The sequence below is a fragment of the Podarcis tiliguerta genome (genome assembly GCF_965153285.1).
Source record: "Podarcis tiliguerta genome assembly, chromosome: 9".
Taxonomy (NCBI): domain Eukaryota; kingdom Metazoa; phylum Chordata; class Lepidosauria; order Squamata; family Lacertidae; genus Podarcis; species Podarcis tiliguerta.
The window spans coordinates 1,714,138-1,736,099 of NC_139542.1; the positions used below are offsets into that span (position 1 = coordinate 1,714,138).

Here is a 21,962-nt window from a genome sequence, read left to right on the forward strand (position 1 = left end):
GAAGCTTCCATGACAGAATCATAGAAGAATCATAGAGTTGGAAGAGACCACAAGGGCCATCGAGTCCAACCCCCTGCCAAGCAGGAAACACCATCAGAGCACTCCTGACATATGGTTGTCAAGCCTCTGCTTAAAGACCTCCAAAGAAGGAGACTCCACCACACTCCTTGGCAGCAAATTCCACTGTCGAACAGCTCTTACTGTCAGGAGGTTCTTCCTAATGTTTAGGTGGAATCTTCTTTCTTGTAGTTTGGATCCATTGCTCCGTGTCCGCTTCTCTGGAGCAGCAGAAAACAACCTTTCTCCCTCCTCTATGTGACATCCTTTTATATATTTGAACATGGCTATCATATCACCCCTCAACCTCCTCTTCTCCAGGCTAAACATGCCCAGCTCCCTTAGCCGTTCCTCATAAGGCATCGTTTCCAGGCCTTTGACCATTTTGGTTGCCCTCCTCTGGACACGTTCCAGTTTGTCAGTGTCCTTCTTGAACTGTGGTGCCCAGAACTGGACACAGTACTCCAGGTGAGGTCTGACCAGAGCAGAATACAGTGGCACTATTACTTCCCTTGATCTAGATGTTATACTCCTATTGATGCAGCCCAGAATTGCATTGGCTTTTTTAGTGGCCATCCAACCTCTGCTTAGAAAGCTCCAAGGAAGGCGAGCCCACTGCCTTCCAAGGGAGTCCATACCCAGCTCTTGCCAGCAGAAGGTTCATCCTAAGGTTTAGCCAGATGACTCAGCAGCCTCTCTGGCTCTTTGTCTTGAGCGCTGCTGGACTCCGGGGTCACGACAGGCAAGGAACCGACACAAGCTGTCCCTGACTGGGGTGATGAGAGAAAAGGAACAGGGCTTCCTGTTGCTGATGTTGTGTCCAGCTAAAAGGGAAGGAGGAGCCTTTGGAGAGACCTGGCATGAAAAGGAGTTTCCTGGCAAGATGTGAGTGTTCTCAGGAACACTGACAACGGCGTGAGGCATCTGCACTCTGAAATAAGCACTTGGAGAGCCTGATCCTTGACCTCTTCCTGACTGTCCTGGGACAGGAACATCTTGTCCTGAGGAGTGCTCAAAGCCACTCCTAACTGATCCAGCATCTGAGGGTGTTCCGTGGTCCTCTCGTCCCCATTCACAAATGAGGCAAGCGAGAGTGCTCTGCAGATTGGACAGGGCTTGCTTGGATGAAGGTGGCCTCACCTAGCGGTTGTTCAGACTAGAAGAGGCACCAATGCCTTCTGGATGCCCAGCTGGAGCACAAGGGTGGTCCAGGTCTGAAGGAGCATCTCCACCCCCATCATTCTGCCCGGACGCTGAGGTCCAGTGCCGAGGGCCTTCTGGCAGTTCCCTCACTGCGAGAAGCAAAGTTACAGGGAACCAGGCAGAGGGCCTTCTCGGTGGTGGCGCCCGCCCTGTGGAACGCCCTCCCATCAGATGTCAAAGAGATAAACAACCACCTGACATTTAGAACACATCTGAAGGCAGCCCTGTTCAGGGAAGTTTTTAATGCGTGACATTTTAATGTATTTTTAATCTTTGTTGGAAGCCGCCCAGAGTGGCTGGGGAAACCCAGCCAGATGGACAACTCAGCCAGATGGGGGTACAAATAATAAATTATTATTATTATTATTATTATTATTATTATTATTATTATGACTCTAAGGTAAGGCATCAGATGGAAGAGTAAGCTGGAGTCACAGAAGACAGCGACTGGCTCCAGGTCACCCATTGCTGATTCGAACCTCGGCCTCCCAGGTTCTAGTCTCTCTAACCACTATACCACACTGGCTCAATTCAATTCCTGGCATCTCCAAGTATGTCTGCATTTCCATAGGAAAGAGATCCTGCCTGAAACCCCAGTTGAACTCAGCCATTATGGTAGCCTCCTATATCATTCGGGAAGAGGAATAGGAGAAAAGGAGGGTGGGGGACTAGGGGTGCCCCCCCATGGGAAATCCCTGACTCTTCACTTCTCCCTGAATCAGGGAGATCAGTTTTGGCCCAAGAGGGGGAATGAACAGGAGAAGGCATGCCAGCTGACAGACCACCCTGGGCAGGGCATATATGCCCAGCAGAGTCCTCAATCTTGTAGATCGACAACTGGAAATGCCTTAAAGGCTTTCCTTTCACATTTAATTCTAGGGACCCAATGCCTTTCCCCCACATCTCTGTGGGGTTTTCTTATGTACAATATTTTATGGGTGTGTGTACTAAACCTGTGGCCTAGGACCCACGTACCTATGGGTCCGCCTCTCCTGGTATGTCCTGCGGAGGACCTTAAGGTCCACAAATAACAACACTTTGGAGGCCCTAAGCCTCAAGGAGGTAAGATTGGTTTCAACTATGGTCAGGACCTTTTCAGTTCTGGCCCCAACATGGTGGAACGGACTTGACATCTTTCCGCAGGGCCTGCAAGACAGACCTGTTCCGCCTGGCCTTTGGTTTGGACTCAGTCTGACCCTTCTGTTTCCCTCCCCTTGTGGTTTTGATCTATCAGCTACTTTAAAATGAGGCTGCATTTTAAATTGCACTTTAACCTGTATTTTAAATTGCCCCCCCTCTTTTTCCCCTATTATGTTTCTACTGTGGTTTTATTGGTGTTAGCCACCCTGAGCCCAGCTCTGGCTAGGGAGGGCGGGGTATAAATAAAATTTATTATCATTATGATAATTTCCTCACTAGTCCCAGAATCTCCTTATTTGTCCATCAGCATTCATAGTCCTTATTTGCCTCCTAATTTTCATTTTAAAAATCATGAAAGTCCACACAACAACCCTATGAAGTAGGGATGACTGAGAGAGGAGATTGGGACCCAAGGGCTCTCAATGAGCTTGACTCACCCCGGCAGACTTTTCACTTGTGGGCCACTCCAACACATCTGTATCGGGGTCCAGCCATGCCCACACCCCGAAACAGAAGTCTCCTCAGACGAGGGATAGCAGGGGAACAGGACCCCAACATCCACTGCTCCCGGTTAGCAACCTTTTAGGGGTTGTTGCTGCTTTCATTTGATGAAAAATGTGATCCCTTCGCAATTCCAGCTTGTATTCTGAGCTAGAAACCGGAAAGGTTAGCCTTAATGTTCCCCTTTCTTGCAGAGTGATTACCTGGACTGGAATGAGAGGCTCTTTGTCATCAATATCAATGAGGACGTCATCCCTTGGAGTGAGGCTCACGTCATCTGAAATACAAAATAAATGAGGTTTGCAGAGTGCGGGGAGGCAGGACTGGAATCGTGTGCAAATCACAACCAGCCCATTCTCCTCTTTCCCAGTTCAAGAGACTCTTTTAAGGACATAAGAACCTAAGAAAAAGAATAACAATTTATTATTTATACCCCACCCATCTGGTTGGGTTTCCCCAGCCACTCTGGGCAGCTTCCAACAAAGTATTAAAATACAGTAGTCTGTTAAACATTAAAAGTTTCCCTAAAGAGGGCTGCCTTCAGATGTCTTCTAAAAGTCTGGAGGTTGTTTATCTCTTTGACATCTGGTGGGAGGGCGTTCCACAGGGTGGGTGCCACTACTGAGAAGGCCCTCTGCCTGATTCCCCTGTAACTTGGCTTCTCGCAGGGAGGGAACCGCCAGAAGGCCCTCGGCGCTGGATCTCAGTGTCCGGGCTGAACGATGGGGGTGGAGACGCTCCTTCAGATATACTGGACCGAAGCCATTTAGGGCTTTAAAGGTCAGCACCAACACTTTGAATTGTGCTCAGAAACGTACTGGGAGCCAATGTAAGTCTTTAAAGACCAGTGTTATGTGGAACGCTCTGTCTCATGAGTCCAGGGCCCTGTGGGATCTGATTTCTTTCCGCAGGGCCTGTAAGACAGAGTGATGGAACTCCTATTTGGCAATTTCCCAGGCTTTTTTCTGGCCCATGTAGGACCAGTCTGGATAGTTGGCCTTGGTGAAGATTTGACGTTTCCATCCCCAAAAAGTTTTTGATTTGAGTTTCCATTGAAATGAGGCTGCATTTTAATGTTGTATTTTAATCTTGTTTTTATGTTGCATTTTAATCAATTGTTTTTATACCTGGTGTTAGCCGCCCTGAGCCTTGGCTGGGGAGGGTGGGGTATAAATAAAATGCATTATTATTATTATTATTATTATTATTATTATTATACCTGCATGCATTTCAGGGAACACGGCCTCCTCCTTGTAGGGATCGCAGAAAAATGCTTCCAGGGAGCGGATGGTGCACTGTCCCACCACCGGCTTCCGGCCAAAGGGCCTGTTGTCAATCACTTTGATGATGATGGGGGGACAGTACAGATCTTCCCTTGGCAAGTTCTGAAACAAGAAGCAGAATTAGCACAGCAAGGCAAAGAAAGAGAGGGAGGAAGAGGAGAAAGAGGGAGGGTGGACCTCTTTCCACTGGGCATATGTTAAGTATAATTGTTGTATTGCACACCGAAATGGAGAATGCCTGTCAGGATTTGGAAGAGTAACTTCCTCCCTCCCTTTGGCCGTGGGATAAGCAGAACAAAGCAAAAATTGCCTCTTACCATTTAAAGAGATTTTTAATGATCACAGCGAAAGAGCAAAGAGTCCATCTCAGAATGAAGATGCTCCCAACTAAGGTTTCCACCCACTTCCTCCCTGGTCACTTCCACTGCTTGTAACCTGACTTCGCAACCACCATGCTTTTTGTATAGCCACCTTATCAGCTCTACGTGACCTTGGACTGATAGGCTCGACACTTTCGAGCAAGAGAGAGTCTGTTAGTTCTTTCTTTTCCAATTCTTCTTCACCTTGCTGTTCACCCCCCAGTTCTTCCCAACTTTTGCCTTCAGAACTATGCCTCTCTGCAAACTACTGTTCTAAATCTATACTGCTCCACTGCTCCTGGGCAGCTTCAGAATCCTGGTCAGGAGCAAGGGGAGGGGGAGGCTCCCACCATTCCTCATCAGAGCTCCTCAGCCTGGTCTCTGACAATGCCTTAGGTATATTGCTGAAAGGGTTTAACATTGGAAATTTCCTTTGCAGCATTCTGAAGCTCTCTGAGCTCTAACCAGTTAACTACTGCTGTTCTCTGCTCGCTTACACAAGAGTGTCTAACCTTAGATTACATGATCAAGGTATTCAATTGCAAATCGCCATTTCGAAGGGGAGGTGCCTTTGTCTTTTGTTCCCAGATACAGTTTACTTGGGTCATATAAATGAGCCTCTCCAGGACTTGCATAGCCTTAGGCTAGATGCAGGCTAATGCAACCTATGGGAGAGACAGTGCTTTGATTTTTACTCGTAATTATTTTATATATTGAAGAAAAAGAACCCATGCTTGGATAAGCATAAGACTTTTGGAATTGCTTGGATGTGTCACAGATTGATTTGTGCCTGTTTTGAAGGAGTTCTGGATAGTAAAGCTTTGAAGCACATTTATGGGTCTGGACGATTTTTATTCCAAAAGGAGTCAGCTTTTATGCATCCTATTACTTCAAGCGGTGCAATGTTACTATCTACAATAGTATAAAGATGGAAGAGGGGGCTGGACTAGATGATCTCAGGGTCCCACCCGACTCTTTGATCGTATGATTCAAAGAGCAAAGGTGATTCTCCAGCCAAGGATGACAAGAGAGAGGTGCGATGAGCACACAGAGCGGTGGCCTCTCACCACTTCCATGAAGAGGACAGAGATGTCAAAGTTGGGGTTCTTCTTGAGGTTCTTGATGACGCACGACTGAACCATCTGCCCTCCACACTCCACCAGGAGACTGGGAGACGTCACGCTGGCCAGCTGGTAGCTTTTCAGGTTCCGGAGGCCCCAGGCCAATATCTGAATTCGAGAAGGACAAAGGGAACCAAATATTAAAATACAGTAATGCATCAAACATTAAAAGCTTCCCTAAACAGGGCTGCCTTCAGATGTCTTCTAAAAGTTTGGTAGTTGTTGTTCTCTTTGACATCTGGTGGGAGGGCGTTCCACAGGGTGGGCGCCACTACCGAGAAGGCCCTCTGCCTGGTTCCCTGTAACTTGTCTTCTCGCAGGGAGGGAACCGCCAGAAGGCCCTCGGAGCTGGACCTCAGTGTCCGAGTTGAACGATGGGGGTGGAGATATACTGGACCGAGTATACAGATATACTGGGCCGAGGCTGTTTAGGGCTTTAAAGGTCAGCACCAACACTTTGAATTGTGCTCGGAAACGTACTGGGAGCCAATGTAGGTCTTTCAAGACCGGTGTTATGTGGTCTTGGCGGCTGCTCCCAGTCACCAGTCTAGCTGCCACATTCTGGATTAGTTGTAGTTTCCGGGTCACCTTCAAAGGTAGCCCCACAGAGAGTGCATTGCAGTAGTCCTAGCGGGAGATAACCAGAGCATGCACCACTCTGGCGAGACAGTCCATGGGCAGGGAGGGTCACATCCTGCATACCAGATGGAGCTGGGAGACAGCTGCCCAGGACACAGAATTGACCTGTGCCTCCATGGACACCTGTGAGTCCAGAATGACTCCCAGGCTGCGCACCTGGTCCTTCCGGGACACAGTTACCCCATTCAGGACCAGGGAGTCACCGACCCCTCAAAAATCAGCATCGTATTGTCAGAACCGATGCATTGTGCCTGATCATATCAAATGAAAGTTTCTCTCTCCCAGAGGATTGTTCGTGGCCCTCCAGGCATGGCTGACGTGGCCTCTGGCACCCACCTCAATGGCTGTACGTTGAAGGACGGGCTTGATCCCCTGAGGGACCATGAAGATGTTGGGCTCTCTCTGGGGCGGAGGGTAAGGCAGGTCCGAATCTTCAGACTGGAACAGAAAGGGAAAGGAGTCAGGTTAAATCAGCAATGATACACTGGGCAGCGGATTTGGGGCACAATATTCAACTTTCAGATTGGGAAAGGTTATGAAACACCAATTTGAAATTCACAGCATGTTGTACGCTGAAATAAATCTATACAAAAATGATGTACAGGTGGTATCTGACTCCTAGTAAGTTAGCAAAAATGTGTAAGATAAGTACAATAAGGAAAAAGAAGGTACCTTTTATCGTATGTGGTGGCTGTCTAAAGTAATAAAAGCATTCTGGGAAATGATATGAAATGAAAAAAATGTTTAAAATAACTTTGATTTTATTTAAAAACCAGAAGCCTTTTTATTAGGAATTGTAGGTGCCGATATTCCAAAGGATCAGAAAAGGCTTTTTATGTATGCAGCAACAGCCGCGCGGATGTTACTAGCCCAGAGATGGAAAGAAGATAAAGTCCTGTCCAGAGAGGAATAGCAAACCAAGCTAGGAGACCACTGTAAGCAGATGAAAACATTAGCAGGGGTTTAATAACACTTGTAATGTAACAAGTATTATGGGCAATATGGACAGATTTAAAATATGGATTATGAAATAATATGCAGTTGACAACGTTGACAATAAGACCCAAGGAGGGGATAGAATCATAGAATCATAGAGTTGGAAGACACCACAAGGGCCATCGAGTCCAACCCCCTGCCAAGCAGGAAACACCATCAGAGCACTCCTGACATATGGTTGTCAAGCCTCTGCTTAAAGACCTCCAAAGAAAGAGACTCCACCACACTCCTTGGCAGCAAATTCCACTGTCGAACAGCTCTTACTGTCAGGAAGTTCTTCCTAATGTTTAGGTGGAATCTTCTTTCTTGTAGTTTGGATCCATTGCTCCGTGTCCGCTTCTCTGGAGCAGCAGAAAACAACCTTTCTCCCTCCTCTATGTGACATCCTTTTATATATTTGAACATGGCTATCATATCACCCCTTAACCTCCTCTTCTCCAGGCTAAACATGCCCAGCTCCCTTAGCCGTTCCTCATAAGGCATCGTTTCCAGGCCTTTGACCATTTTGGTTGCCCTCCTCTGGACACGTTCCAGTTTGTCAGTGTCCTTCTTGAACTGTGGTGCCCAGGACTGGACACAGTACTCCAGGTGAGGTCTGACCAGAGCAAAATACAGTGGCACTATGGATGGAAGGAAGTCTAGAGATTCAGAGAAATCTCTAAACATTGATATTTATTTGGTATTGTTATAACTCTACACTTGTAAAAATGAAATAAAAATTATTTTCAAAAATAAGAGGAAGGAAGAAGAAGAAGAAGAAGAAGAAGAAGAAGAAGAAGTCAGAAGTGCCATTCGGCTTCCTTCACACAGCAAGGCAAACACAACTGGCGTGCAATGATTTCAGTCGGGAGCTGGGTCCCGCATTGCAGAGGGTTGTGTTTGCCTTGCTGTGTGAAGGAAGCCTTAAGGACAGACGTGGAATTGTTGTGTGTCACATGACTGTTTACACTCCAGCACAGCTTGCTGGGAACTTCCATTTGTGTCTAGCTTTTGCTTTTTGCTGTCTCACTTTGGACACGAAGGAGATCAGACATGTTTTCCTTTTGTCCTGATGTATGCTGAATAAACTGCTTGTAAATATGCTCAGAGCTGGACCATAAAGAAGGCTGATTGCTGAAGAATGGATGCTTTTGAATTGTGGTGCTGGAGGAGACTCCTGAGAGTCCCATGGGCTGCAAGAAGATCAAACCTCTCCATTCTTAGGGAAATCAGCCCTGAGTGCTCACTGGAAGGACAGATCCTGAAGTTGAGGCTCCAAGACTTTGGCCACCTCATGCGAAGAGAAGACTCCCTGGAAAAGACCCTGATGTTGGGAAAGATGGAGGACACAAGGAGAAGGGGACAACAGAGATGGTTGGACAGTGTCATAGAAGCTACCAGCATGAGTTTGACCAAATTGTGGAGGCAGTGGAAGACAGGAGTGCCTGATGTGCTCTGGTCCAGGGGGTCATGAAGAGTTGGACACGACTAAACAACTAAACAACAACGATATCTGTGTCCTTGTGTGAGTTATTTCCCAACGAGGGGGTGGCTGCGGGGTCTCGACACGCAATCTTATCTGTGGTGGCTCCTAAACTGCGCACCTGGCACCTTCATTGAACAGGATGCTGAAGATGCACATCTTTGACCTCGCCCGAGACCCTTGCGATGTCTGTTTTTATGCCTTATTTTTATTTTCATTGTTACAAGGTTGAAGGGTGTGAGAATAATAATAATAATATTTGAACTCATCACAGTGAAGCCGCTTCCAGAGTCTTCCTTCCTGCTCTGCCTTCGCCCTAGTTTTCCCAGCAAGAAAAGTTCCCAAGGTTCATCCTAACCATGATCTTTTCTAGTCACCGGAGCAAAAGGAAAACCCTCGGGGTCTGGGGGGTGGGGACCAGGCGCCCCCGAACCAAAGGCAGCAGTTGGAAGCAATTTAGGAGCCAGTCACTCTTTCCAGGCTAAAGTATTATTGCATTAAATGAAGGAGGCAGATACATTTCAAACATCAGATCAGGCCATATTTATTTATAGATCCCTATATGTGTGCATTAATAAGGCTACGGAGAGGGATGCCGGGCGGTGGGCTGCCAGAGGCGCTCCGACGTCGGCTCGCAATTTTCCTCGGCGGTTGCCAGGAGCTGCCAAATCAAAACAGCTTGTCGGGAGCAGTGGCTCTGCCAGGTCCGCTCCGGGGAAATTGGAGCCACGGATGTCTCTCCCGATAGAGCAAACCGGGAGGATTTAGGGGTTGGGTGCATAGCAGGGACCCTGTCTTCTCTAAGCCAGGCTACTGTTCTGCCAACGGCTGCAAGGTTGGCAGTGCCACCGTTCAAAGGAGGACATGAGCTATTGCCATCAGCTGGACGACCGTGATGCACTCTGGGTGGGGCTGCCCTTGGCCCTGGTGCAGAAGCGGATGGGAGCAGCCGGCCAAGAACCTGTGGCGCCATTCTTAGCTGCCACTGGCTGCCCGCTTACTCCCAAGTCAGGCTCAGGGTCCTTGCATAAATTTACAAATCCATGAACTACTTTGCCTGAGCCCTAATATCCCAGCTCAATCCCCAATATCTTCTCCATGCATGCCATTGGCCGTTCCTCGAGTTGGTGAGGTTTGTTTGACCACAATGAGAAACCGAGCCTTTCGTATCATGGGCCTGGCCCTGTGGAACTCTCTGCCACTGGAGATTCAGCAGGCACCTTCTCTTTTGACTTTTAACTGCCTGCCTAAACCCTGCTTCCAGCTAGTGTAGACAAGACTGATCTAGACTGGCCAGTGGCCTGACTCTCCTTCGTTCCTGTGACATCATCTGCATCTTTGGTACGCAAGACCCAACCTAATTGGGTATTGATTGGATGTTGGGTATTGATTAGCTGTCAGTTAGCCAGGAGATTTTGAGCTAGATGGCAATCACTGTTAATTGTATACATTGTGATTTGCTGTTTTTTTTTAATTGATTATAGATTGGTAATTCTTTATTGTGGTTGATAAGTGTAAACTCTTTATTATTTGCTGATGTTTAACTTTATGGTTTGCTATTAGATTCTGATGGCTTGTTGAATATTGCTTTGTTTGATAGAAGCTGCTTATTTTAAAGTTATTGTGACTTTTTCTATTGGATCAGATGGTTGCTGTTTGATGTTATATATTATGTTTTGATGTGTGTCGGAAGCTGTCCAGAGTGGGTGTGGTATAAATAAAATAAAATAAAATCATTATCATCATTACCATCATCAGAGTGAACTTTGCTTAGGAGGTTGAGTCCCACCCCAATGCTTAGATTTGCTTTAGAAGTAGAAAGCGAAGCATGAGAAATGTCAGAGCTGCTGGTCAGGCCGGCATGCAAGAAAGACAGTCCAGGAATTAGTTGAGCCAGGCTGGACAAGCCGGGACAGAGTCTGCCCTTCTACAGGAACACGGAGTCATCCCTGATGAGCCAGTCGCTGAAATACCACATTTTGGCCACACACAGAGGGGGCGCTGCAGCACAGAGCAAGCCAGCAAGCCAAGCAGTAGGAAGCTGCCATGGTGGCTCAGAGATCAAGGGCTCTGGCAGGATTTACCCCCCAGCAAAGGGGTCTCTGGTGGGCTGCATCCTGTCTCTGCAGCACCTACCGGCAGCAGTAAGCAGAACCCCAATGGCTGCCATACAGCTGGCTCCGGGAGCCACTGCTTATAAGTCCTCGTTGTGGGACGTCCAAATGGCTCCCAGACTCAGCACCGACAGGAGAATTGGGGGAGAAATATAATTTGAAGAAGGGCCTGGTGGGGTATCAGCAATTTCCCAAGAATGCCGGGTGCTGGCGCCAGGCTTAGCTGGGCTGCCAGACTCTCTTGTTTGGCAATTTATGGGAAGCAAAAGCAGTGGGGGACCCCAAATTCAGCAGCGAGCTTCCAGATTTGGGCTCCAAAATTTCAGGAATGGGAAGGGCCTGCATTTTAAAACATTCTTTTTAAAAAAACCCGTTCATCCAGGCAACTGCAACTAGGCACCGTTAAAACTCTCTGAACCACCACCACCACCCTGCCAAATAATATGCCAACTTCACATATCCTTTGGCTCTGAGGAAAACAGGGGGCATTGGCAAACACCCACACCCACGCCGCAGGGGTGCTGTAAAGATTACGTCTGCAAAAATCTTGCTTGCCCAATGGACTCCGTGACCCATGATGCTGAGCAGGAAATTAGAATGGCTGGGTAGCAAAGGGTTAAGGCAAGGGTCTCTGAAGTGTGAGCAATGGGCAAAAAGAGCCTCAGACATTTATTCTGCATATTTGGGGGGGGGGGTGAGGTTTCTTCCAACATTTAAGGCAACGAGAAGAGAAGCATGTGGCCAATTCAAGGAGAAATCCGGGTGAATTTCATAGGAAAGACCTGATAATAATTGCCCTGAAGGGGGCATTTTGGCCCAGCACTCCCATTCCAACCGCAGCCTGGCAGAAGCCTCTGGTCTTTGGTCCCTGGCATCCGAGATACAGTGCTCCTGCCTGTGGAGGTTCTGTTCTTAGCCCCCCACGGCTATCTGGTAGCCTTTCTCCTCCAGGGGGAGTGCTCTGAAGCTCTTTGGCCCAGTTGCCCAGTCCCCAAGATGGTTGCCCAGCAGAAAGCGGTGGAAAAGGAGAGGGTGAGCAAAACACAATGATACCCATCCGAGAAGCCCTTCTTGGTAGAAGAGGTGGGTGCACAGCTGTGAAGCGCCCGTCCCAGGCAAGGCAAGATGGAGGGGGAGAGAAAGCAGACAAGGAACATCAGATGAGGAACATCACCAGAGCAAGGACCCTCTTGCACCTGCAGATCTTTGCAGCTGCTGGACCAACAGAGCCCTGGTGCTATGGGGGGCTACCAGATTTCTCCTTTCTCTGGAGCTTTTAAAAGAGGGGGAAGCCACAGCCTGGATCGGCGGGAGACTCCTGTGTAGGAAATGAGCTTCTCCTTCCAAGTCTGGCCTCAGGTATGGGGCCATCGGGATGCGGGTGGCTCTGTGGGTTAAACCACAAAGCCTAGGACTTGCCAATCAAAAGGTTGGTGGTTCGAATCCCTGCAACGGGATGAGCTCCCGTTGCTCGCTCCCTGCTCCTGCCAACCTAGCAGTTCGAAATCACGTCAAAGTGCAAGTAGATAAATAGGTACCACTCCGGCGGAAAGGTAAACGGTGTTTCCGTGAGCTGCTCTGGTTCGCCAGAAGCGGCTTAGTCATGCTGGCCACATGAACCGGAAGCTGTACGCCGGCTCCCTCGGCCAATAAAGCGAGATGAGCGCCGCAACCCCAGAGTCGGCCACGACTGGACCTAATGGTCAGGGGTCCCTTTACCTTTATATCTTCCGCATTCAACCCAAAGTCCCCCGTTATCCTTCCCTGTCCCCAGATATCTCAACCCCAATTTTCTTGGAAAGAAAGCTCCATGGAAGTGGGAGAAGGTTCTCTGCAGATCTAACAAAGCCATGTGCTTTTCTTTCCAAAGCTCTTCATGCATGAGCTTGCAGCCATCCTTAAGAGCATCCTGGAAGGCAGATCAGCCATACTTCCAAAGTGCAGGTGGAAAGCAGAGGTGGAGATGGGATGGGCAGTAACTCAGAGCACATGCTTCGCGTGCGAGCAGATCTCAGGTCCAATCCCCAATGGTGGCATCTCCAGGTTGGTCTTGAGAAGATCACTTCTCTCTCTCTCAAAGCCCAGAGAGCCTGGAAGGGGGGCTGGTCAGCTAGAAGAGTCAATGGGGTTGACCACCACCCTGCCACCAAGAACCTGGAGCCAACTCTGTGGTCGGACCCCTGCCTCTTAAGGAAGCATGCAGGTCCTAGCACACCAGCTTCACATGCAGAGTCTCATGAGCGAGGGTGCCATGTCTCGCCTTTAAAAGCTGACCGGAGGCATATTCCCATCTGTTGGGACATCTTGGGCGCTTTCATACAGTCTCAGGCTCATCTCAAATTTCCTAGTTGTGCCTTGGGCAATGCCCCTGAATTATTACACAACTCGAATAAAGGACTTGGCCACACTTCTAGAAAGCACATTGAAATATACTCGGAGTTGAGAGTGGATTTCAGGCTCTTTATTCCGCTCATAATGGTGAGGAGGAATGAAAGTTCCCCTTATATACATTATTTACACAATGGGCCCCACATGATTGGCTAATTCCAGGATTCACCTGTAGGCCAGTCAGGTTGCGGATTCACTTCCAACTGAAACTGGATTGGGTGGCTCCTGTGGACCAATCAGACTGCTGAATCCTATTGTTCTAGGACCAATCAGACTGCTGCCTTTTGGATCCTATTCAACTCAGTACATAACACACAGGTTCAAGCGGTTTCTTTTTCTAGCCACAGGTCCGAGGGGATTTGCCTTCGCCCCACCAGTCCCCTCGGAAAATCACTTGGTCCCGCTAACTCAGAACAAACAGCCATCCGTGGAAAACCCAATCGCCATTGCTCCAATTCAGTGCTAAGCCACGAGAGAAAGTGGTGGGGAAAATGGAAGGGTGGGTGAGAGCCAAGTCTGCTTTCTTACATTGAGGAGCCTCTGTCTCAGGGCTTGGGACAGGAGCCCTGACACTGAGCTATATGGGCTGGGGGTCTGAGAGAGACTTGATCTATGGTCCACTTAGTGGAGAAGCCCCCAGCTCACTCCTCCTCTGTTGTGGGCTGGCATGATCCTTGGACACCTAGACTTCTCTCGAGGGTCTTCAGGTGAGATGCTCCCATCCTGGCTAGGGGCAGCAGTGCTCTCCGATGAGCCTCGGCTCACCTAAGGCCTTTGTTACAAACAGGTGAGATGGATGGACAGGCTCCTGGGCTGTGGTGGAGCTCCCATTTTGAGGGGGGTTGTGTGTGACAAGTTCCCTGGATCACACCAAGAGTGACAGAAAGAGAGAGAGAGAAAGTTCTCCAAAGAGCCTCACCTCATCGAAGACAGACGGAAGTTCAGTCTGTGGAGTTTTCCCAATTGCGCAGGAAGTGGAGCGAAGAGGGCAGTATGGGGATGGGGACAGAGACAGAAAAAGGTCAGAAATGCCACTGTTTTCTGCACACATCCAAAAAGCAATTGTCAGTGTTAGAAATCGCATTTTGCGCCCTATCCGTGGCTGGACGCATTCAGCTCTTGTTTATAGCAAACAGCCAAATTCGAAAAGTGACAGCCGGCCAGCTCTGAAGATTCGAAGCTGAATTGCTGCACGCTGCTCTCAAATCCAAACAAGGGGAATGGCAGGATATAAATGTGTTTTTAATTGGGAAATAAATTAAAGACGCTGTGAGCATCAACGGGTGGAACTTGCTGGGCACAGCTGCATAGCTAGACATTCGGAAAGGGAGGGTGGCGGCTCCCTCCAGGGGTGCCCTCCAGGGGTTAGGATTACAAATCCCATCAGCTCTGGCCAGCATGCCCATGTAATTCTGGGACTGATGGCAGTTGTAGCCCAAAACAGGGTTGTGGACTGGGGAAAGTTCATGTAGAGAAGCCAAGAGGCTGCAGTTTGCCCCCAACTCCTGGGCTTCCACATCCCTAGGCTAGGGGTCCAGGATGCAGCTTCAAGCAACAGCTGCTTGCTAAGGAGAACTTAAAGACCTGCTCAGTCTCTCACCAGCCACGGTTCAAAGAGGGCTGAAGCACACCCTCCTTTCCTTGACTGTGCAGACTTCATGCAAACACACCATAGACCACCAGGCAGCAGAGGCCCAGAGATCCGCTAGAGCCACTTCCGCCCTGGAGAGGAGGTGGGATTGCGGGCGCCACGGCCCCAGTCCCCAAGCAATTGGGGGAATCCCCAGCCGCATCACCCCCTGGCCAGTCAATTGGCTGGCTCTTGGGGCGTGGCCTGCCCTATTTAAACGCAGGCGTGGCTGGGGATCTCCCTCTTTTGCCGCCTACCAGCTGTTCCTGCTTTTCCCACCCTCCTGCCCTATAAGGTTTTCTTTCCTTGACCTTGCTATGGACCTTGGTTGGTCATCGTTGAGGGGCCTGGTAGGAATTTTTCCACTTGGCAAATTGGCACCAGCCACGTGGTTTTTCCCTACCTCTTGGCAAATCATCACAACACCTACTTAAGGTAGGTGTGGCCGGGGATCTCCCTCTTTTCCCGCCTACCAGCTGTTCCTGTTCCTTTAAGGTTTTCGTTCCTCTGACCTTGCTATGGACCTTGGTTTAGGGGCCTGGTAAGAATTTTTCCACTTGGCAAATTGGCACCAGCCCCTTGGTTTTCACCTACCTCATAGCAAATCGTCACAACTTTCTGGGTATTGGAGGTTAGGCATTGGTATTGTTCTGTAGATGGAAGAGGGGAGGAAGCGCTATCACCTGCCCCACATATTGAAGGGTAGCCCGGTAAAGGATTCTGGGGGGCGTGGCCCTGTCCGAAGCCTAAGGAGGTGAAGGCCTAAGGCACGCCCCCTATTGGTGACCCCGGGGGAGTTCCTAGTTGATGTGCATCAGCAGGACTCCCCATACTGGTGGTTAATCCTTCCCGGACTTCAAGTGGATGGGCTGGAGTCGGATATAGTCGGTTAGGACCAATGCCTAAGTCACCTGTAACCAATAAAGTTGTGGCCTTATTTAGCCCATTAACCTTAATAATTGTGTCATGTGTCTTTACTTCCCACTGGGGGGGGGCGGGAACTCGCCACGCCACCAGGCCCTTCTCCATCAGCATCACTCAGTCATGAGAAGAAGTGGCAAAGTCAGCCAGTCGCACAACAGTTCCTGGAAATCGCAGCCAAGAAAGGGTGTCTTACCTCAAAGCCAGGGATGTGGTGGATGGCCGGCTGTGGGAAGGAAGCAAAAAGCAAAGACCTGTATCAGTGCCTCCGTCTGGAGTGTGGGAACAAATGAGACCCCATTCCCATGCGCCAAGAGCAGCGCAATGGCCCCATGAAATGCAGCCGTCACGGGCATCTCACGCAGGGCCACTGGAGTGAACCAGCTCCCCAAATGGCCTCAGTCAGTCAATCATTCTCCCCAGGACCACGTATGGCCATGGGCAGAAGTCACCAGACCCATTTTGAAAGCCGTTGCATTCAGAGTCTCCTAATCATCTTGTTCTGGAAACCAAGCCTGATGAGGAACGGTTGAGGGAGTTGGGTGTGTTTAGCCTGGAAAAGAGGAGACTGGCTGCTGACAGGACAGCCACCTTCAGATATCGGAAGGGCTGTTCCGTGGGAGATGGAGCCAGCTTGCTTGCTGTTGCACCAGGGCAGTAGCAGACTTTGGGCTCTCAAAATTTGTGTGACGCTAAAATTCGGTGCTGCCCCTCCCGCCTCTTGTGCTCTGTTCTGCATCATTCAATAAACACACAAGACGTAACCAGCTGTACATTTGAAAAAAATAATATATACTATTCATTGTATTGAATTGTAGAGTTCAACAGAAGTAGTTCATAAAGTTCAACGAAAAAAGTAGAAGACCCAGTGGATCAGTTCATTCTCTAATCAGTTTATGCATAAGGTCCATGCATGTGAAAGTGTCTATTTCACCTGTATGTTCATAGAGTCCAACAATCCACACGAAAGGTTACAGCAGTTGCTACTATGCTATAAGATCCACTGTCCTGTGATATCATATATGGTATGTACAGTTATTGACGGTTTTTATATTATTTTTGCTGTGAAAATGTGTGAGATTACAATATTGTATTTATTTGCATTACCTAGAGTTTGTACTACTGATGAAGCCTAATAAGGCTAATATTCTGGAAATCCTTGTCTTAGACTCTGTGAAAGGATTCTGTGGAACTGCAACAACCTTTCGTGTGGATTGTTTGTCATGTAGTTGCGACTCCTGCATTACAGGGGGTTAGACTGGATGACCCTCAGGGTCCCTTCCAACTGTAGAAATTCTATGATTCTGCAGTGGTACCTCAGTTCTCAAACTTAATCCATTCTGGAAGTCCGTTCCAAAACCAAAGCGTTCCAAAACCAAGGCACACTTTCCCATAGAAAGAAATGCAAAATGGATTAATCCATTCCAGACTTTTTAAAAACAACCCCTAAAACCCCTAATTTAACATGGATTTCACTAACTAACAAGACCATTGATCCTTAAAATGAAAGCAATAAACAATGCACTGCAGTCACACAATCAATCAATCAGTAGCTGAACTGGGTTCCATACAGTCACAAAAAACAAAACAAAAATGAGCCGCAAAAACAAAAACGCAAAATAAACAGCAAAAACAGCTGACCTCAGCGTAACACTCAAATTGGAAGTATAACACTCAAAACAGAGCACATTCAGCTTCTGAAAAAAGTTTGCAAATCGGAACACTTAGTTCCGGGTTTGCAGTGTTTTGGTTCCAAGTTGTTTGAGTACCAAGGCGTTTGAGAACCAAGGCACCACTGTATTACATTTCTTTGTTGCTTTATAGCAGGCATAGGCAAACTCGGCCCTCCAGATGTTTTTGGCCTACAACTCCCATGCTCCCTAGCTAACAGGACCAGTGGTCAGGGATGATGGGATTTGTAGTCCCAAAACAGCTGGAGGGCCAAGTTTGCCTGTGGCTGCTTTATAGGAAGTAAAGATCTCAGAGCAACTTAGCGGGATAAAATACGGAGAAGAACAAACACAAACCAGGAAGATTTGCGAGAACGCACCCTTCAAAACAGCCCCAAAGCTCTGACAATGGCGCCATGAGAAGGATTACGGAAGTTAACAGAAACTACATAAGAAATATGTAACTGAGTGGTATAAGATAATCAACAGATAAAGTACAGTGAGAGTAATTGGAAGTCATTTTTAATTTCTGGTTGTGTAAGTTTTACAATCGTTCACATCACTGGGACTACAAATGATGTTAGTTATCAGAATTGTGTTGTTTCATATATTGCTATTGTCTGTTTGTCAATTTATAGTTTGTTTATTTGATTGTACGTTGGTTGGTTGGTTGGTTTGCTTTCCTGGCATAAATGTATCTATTTTAAAACAATAAAGATATATCACACAGACAAAAAAAGAGAGCGAAAAGGATTAGACCAGGGTTTAGCAACCTAATACCCACAGAGGTCGTTTGACCGGCCCACAAGCCACCCCCAAACTGAGCCGCCTACTCGCGTGCTGTGCTAAACCGGCACAGCAAGGCGCAGGGACTCGCTTCCGTGGCCCCATAAATAGCGTCTGCGCATGCACAGGCAACGAAAATCACAGGCGGTTGTGCATGATCCGGCCCACGGAGAGATCTCGGCGGGACCGATCCAGTCCAGGCAAGATAAACCTTGCTGACCCCTGGATTAGATCTTCCCTCCCACCCCCAACCTCCTCCCTGGCCCAGCCAGCCATCCCCTTCCCTGCACCCTTAACCAGCCCCGGAGGTTAAGCGTCCAAAGTGCGCAGAGCCGCCCACCCTGATCCCAGGCCTTGCCCGCGTCCTCAAGGCCCCTTGGGGCTAGCAGAAGGCCCCTCAGGGCAGAACGCTCCGTTCAAATCTCTCTCCTGCAGGGAAGCTTTTCCGGTGGCAACTCCATAACCTCTCCGTTCCCTGGCTGTAAATGGGAACACGACTACCGTGCCACCGTGCAGAGTTCTTGTAAAAGAAAGATTTAAAGATTGTAAAAGACTTGGTTTCCTTCCAAGGGCTCCTGCCTCACTCAGCCTCCTCTTCTTACTAGTCCTGACAATGCAAACCCCCCAGGAGCTATAAAGCTGCCAGAAGGAACTTCACTCAGATACCAGGGAGGAATAATCGGAACACACACACACACGTGCAAATAAATAAGGTGGAATTCTGAAATTTGACTCAACGAGGCTCGTTAAATGGAAACCCAGTTTTGGCTTAGCTGATCCAATGCGGGTTGGGATAGCTCAGTCGGTAGAGCATGAGACTCTTAATCTCAGGGTTGTGGGTTTGAGTCCAATGTTGGGCCAAAGATTTCTGCATTGCAGGGGGTTGGACTAGATGACCTTTGAGGTCCCTTCCAATTCTATGTTTCTATAAATGCTTAATTTTGAGTTTTATGGACCGTATGGCATAGCGGGGATGGAGTAGTACTTCCAGGGGACGTTGTGCTCCTTCTGGGGTGCTTTGCCCATCTTGGTGCCCACCCTGTTCTCAGCTCTTACCTGTGGCTCCTAGAAGCTGTAATAAAATAATAATAATAATAATAATAATAATAATAATAATAATAATAATTTATTTATACCCCGCCCTCCCCAGCCAAGACTGGGCTCAGGGTGGCTAACACCCGATATAAAAACAAATTGATTGAAATACAAGTTAAAACTTGTCATAACATCCTCCGAGATGGGATTCTCACAGTGCTGAACACTGCAACTGATGTCGAATTTTGCAAATGCCTTGAATCTCTGGAGGTGCATTAAGCACTCAATGCCCAGGTAGAATCATAGGACTGTGGAGACGGAAGGGACCCTGAGGGTCATCTAGTCCAACCCCCTGCAAGGCAGGAATCTCAACTACAGCATCCCTGACAGGTGGCCATCCAACCTCTGCTTAAAAACCAATGCCGTCAGCAGTGCCGGATTTACATATAAGCTAAACAAGCTCTAGCTTAGGGCTCCACTCTCTTGGGGGCCCCAAAAAAATTGAAAGGGAAAAAAAACTGAATGTGCATTTCCAAAATGTAAGATAAAAAACAAATACCGTGGTACCACAGATTAAGAACTTAATTCGTTCTGGAGGTCCGTTCTTAACCTGAAACTGTTCTTAACCTGAAGCACCACTTTAGCTAATGGGGCCTCCCGCTGCCGCCGCGCCACCCGAGCATGATTTCTGTTTTCATCCTGAAGCAAAGTTCTTAACCCGAGGTAATATTTCTGGGTTAGTGGAGTCTGTAGCCTGAAGTGTCTGTAACCTGATGTACCACTGTAAAATAAAACCTACCTACAGCAACAGTGTTTTGTGTTGTGTAGGCTCCTATGATGTAAGTCATGGGCCCCGCCTGCTAGTCTGCTCCCTAAAATATCACTGGTTTGCTCCTTTCTATATATAGGGTGCCTACATTCTACATGGACTGGTAGCATGGCAACATGTGCAAATGGCTTGAGATACCTTTTCGGTCCATCAATGACTAAAGGTAAAGGTACCCCTGCCCGTACAGGCCAGTCGTGTCCGACTCTAGGGTTGTGCGCCCATCTCACTTAAGAGGCCGGGGGCCAGCGCTGTCCGGAGACACTTTCGGGTCACTTGGCCAGCGTGACGAAGCTGCTCTGGCAAGCCAGCACCAGTGCAGCACACAGAAATGCCATTTACCTTCCCGCTATAAAGCGGTCCCTATTTATCTACTTGCACCCGGGAGTGCTTTCGAACTGCTAGGTGGGCAGGAGCTGGGACTGAAAGATGGGAGCTCACCCCGCCGTGGGGATTCGAACCGCCGACCATGCGATCGGCAAGCCCTAGGCACTGAGGTTTTACCCACAACGCCACCTGTGTCCCTCCATCAATGACTATATAGCATCTATTCAACACAGAAAACAGCGGCAATTTGTTGTTGATAAAGGGCCCCGTTACCTTCAGCAGCTTAGGGCCTCATCCAACCTAAACCCGGCCCTGGCCATCAGTTTTGGCTCCGCTCCCCAATCTCGAATCCTGATTCTATCATTTGTGCCCCCGTTTGGTGCTCTAGTTAAGGTCCAGCCAGCCAGACACTCCTTAGATGTCAAAATTGTCCCATCTGCCAACCGCTCCTCTCTTGCCGCAAACCCGGCGCTGGCTTTTCTCCTGCCAGGCACTGTTCTTGACCCCTGCCAATGTCAACAGACCAGCGGTGCCAGCTGGCAGAGGCTGCCCACAGACAGACCAGCCTCTCCTTCCCACTGCAGGGACTCGGGACGTGTCTTCCCTCAGCCCGGCACAGCACACTCCTTGCCTGCTGGAGAGCGAGATAAACACAGAGACACTTTGCACTTTTGGCTCAGCTTTCCAAGAGAGATGTCCCCCTAACGGGAACAGACCCAGGAGTTGAAGGGGGGTGTAGCTCCCCCCACCTCTGTCCCCAAAGCCTCAAAGGTCCGCATTTCCCTTGGAAAAGCAACACCGGCCCCACTTAACAACAGCAGAAGCAGAACAGGCTGTCTGTGGAAAACGATCAGATGGAAGAGAACAGATCGGAGATCAACAGAGGGCGATATGCACCCCTGTCCAAAGAAAACAGAGAGAGTGGTTCTGCCCTCCAAAAAGGGAGACGACCAGAAGCAGGTTCAACATCTGTACAGTGGTACCTCGGGTTACATACGCTTCAGGTTACATAGGCTTCAAGTTACAGGCTCCACTAAGCCAGAAATAGTATCTCGGGTTAAGAACTTTACTTCAGGATGAGAACAGAAATCGTGCGGCAGCAGCAGGAGGCCCCATTAGCTAAAGTGGTGCTTCAGGTTAAGAACAGTTTCTGGTTAAGAACGGACCTCCAGAACGAATTAAGTACTTAACCCGAGGTACCACTGTAAGTGAACTGGCCCTTTCAGAAGCAGATGGCCCTTGGTCCAGGGGGGACAAACCTGCAGGAGATTACAAAGGAGCCACGGCTCAGGGGGATGACAACCACTTGCATGCAAAATTAATAATAATAATAATAATAATAATAATAATAATAATAATAATAATAAATTTTATTTATACCCCGCCCTCCCTGGCCAGAGCACCAATCAAATCACAATAAAAACATAATGGGAGGGAAAGGGGAGGGGGGGAGAGAAAAAAAACCCCAATTTAAAATACAGGTTAAAATGCAATTTAAAATGCA

General features: G+C 48.4%; 1 protein-coding gene across 13 annotated transcripts in view; it reads right to left on the bottom strand.

Annotated features, from left to right (window-relative positions):
• The window catches only part of DYSF (dysferlin), a 175,258-nt gene that overhangs the window by 49,639 nt on the left and 103,657 nt on the right, over positions 1–21,962 (bottom strand). For 7 of the 13 annotated variants that reach the window (XM_083398138.1, XM_083398134.1, XM_083398133.1 and 4 more), the window contains 7 exons: positions 16,011–16,040; positions 14,183–14,209; positions 11,929–11,970; positions 6,640–6,741; positions 5,611–5,772; positions 4,121–4,286; positions 3,105–3,178 (listed from right to left, as the gene is read on the bottom strand). In XM_083398138.1, the coding sequence (XP_083254264.1) occupies positions 3,105–3,178; positions 4,121–4,286; positions 5,611–5,772; positions 6,640–6,741; positions 11,929–11,970; positions 14,183–14,209; positions 16,011–16,040 (603 nt within the window). The remainder of the gene's footprint in view (positions 1–3,104; positions 3,179–4,120; positions 4,287–5,610; positions 5,773–6,639; positions 6,742–11,928; positions 11,971–14,182; positions 14,210–16,010; positions 16,041–21,962) is intronic. The other 6 variants (XM_083398131.1, XM_083398137.1, XM_083398132.1 and 3 more) reach the window with 1 other exon arrangement.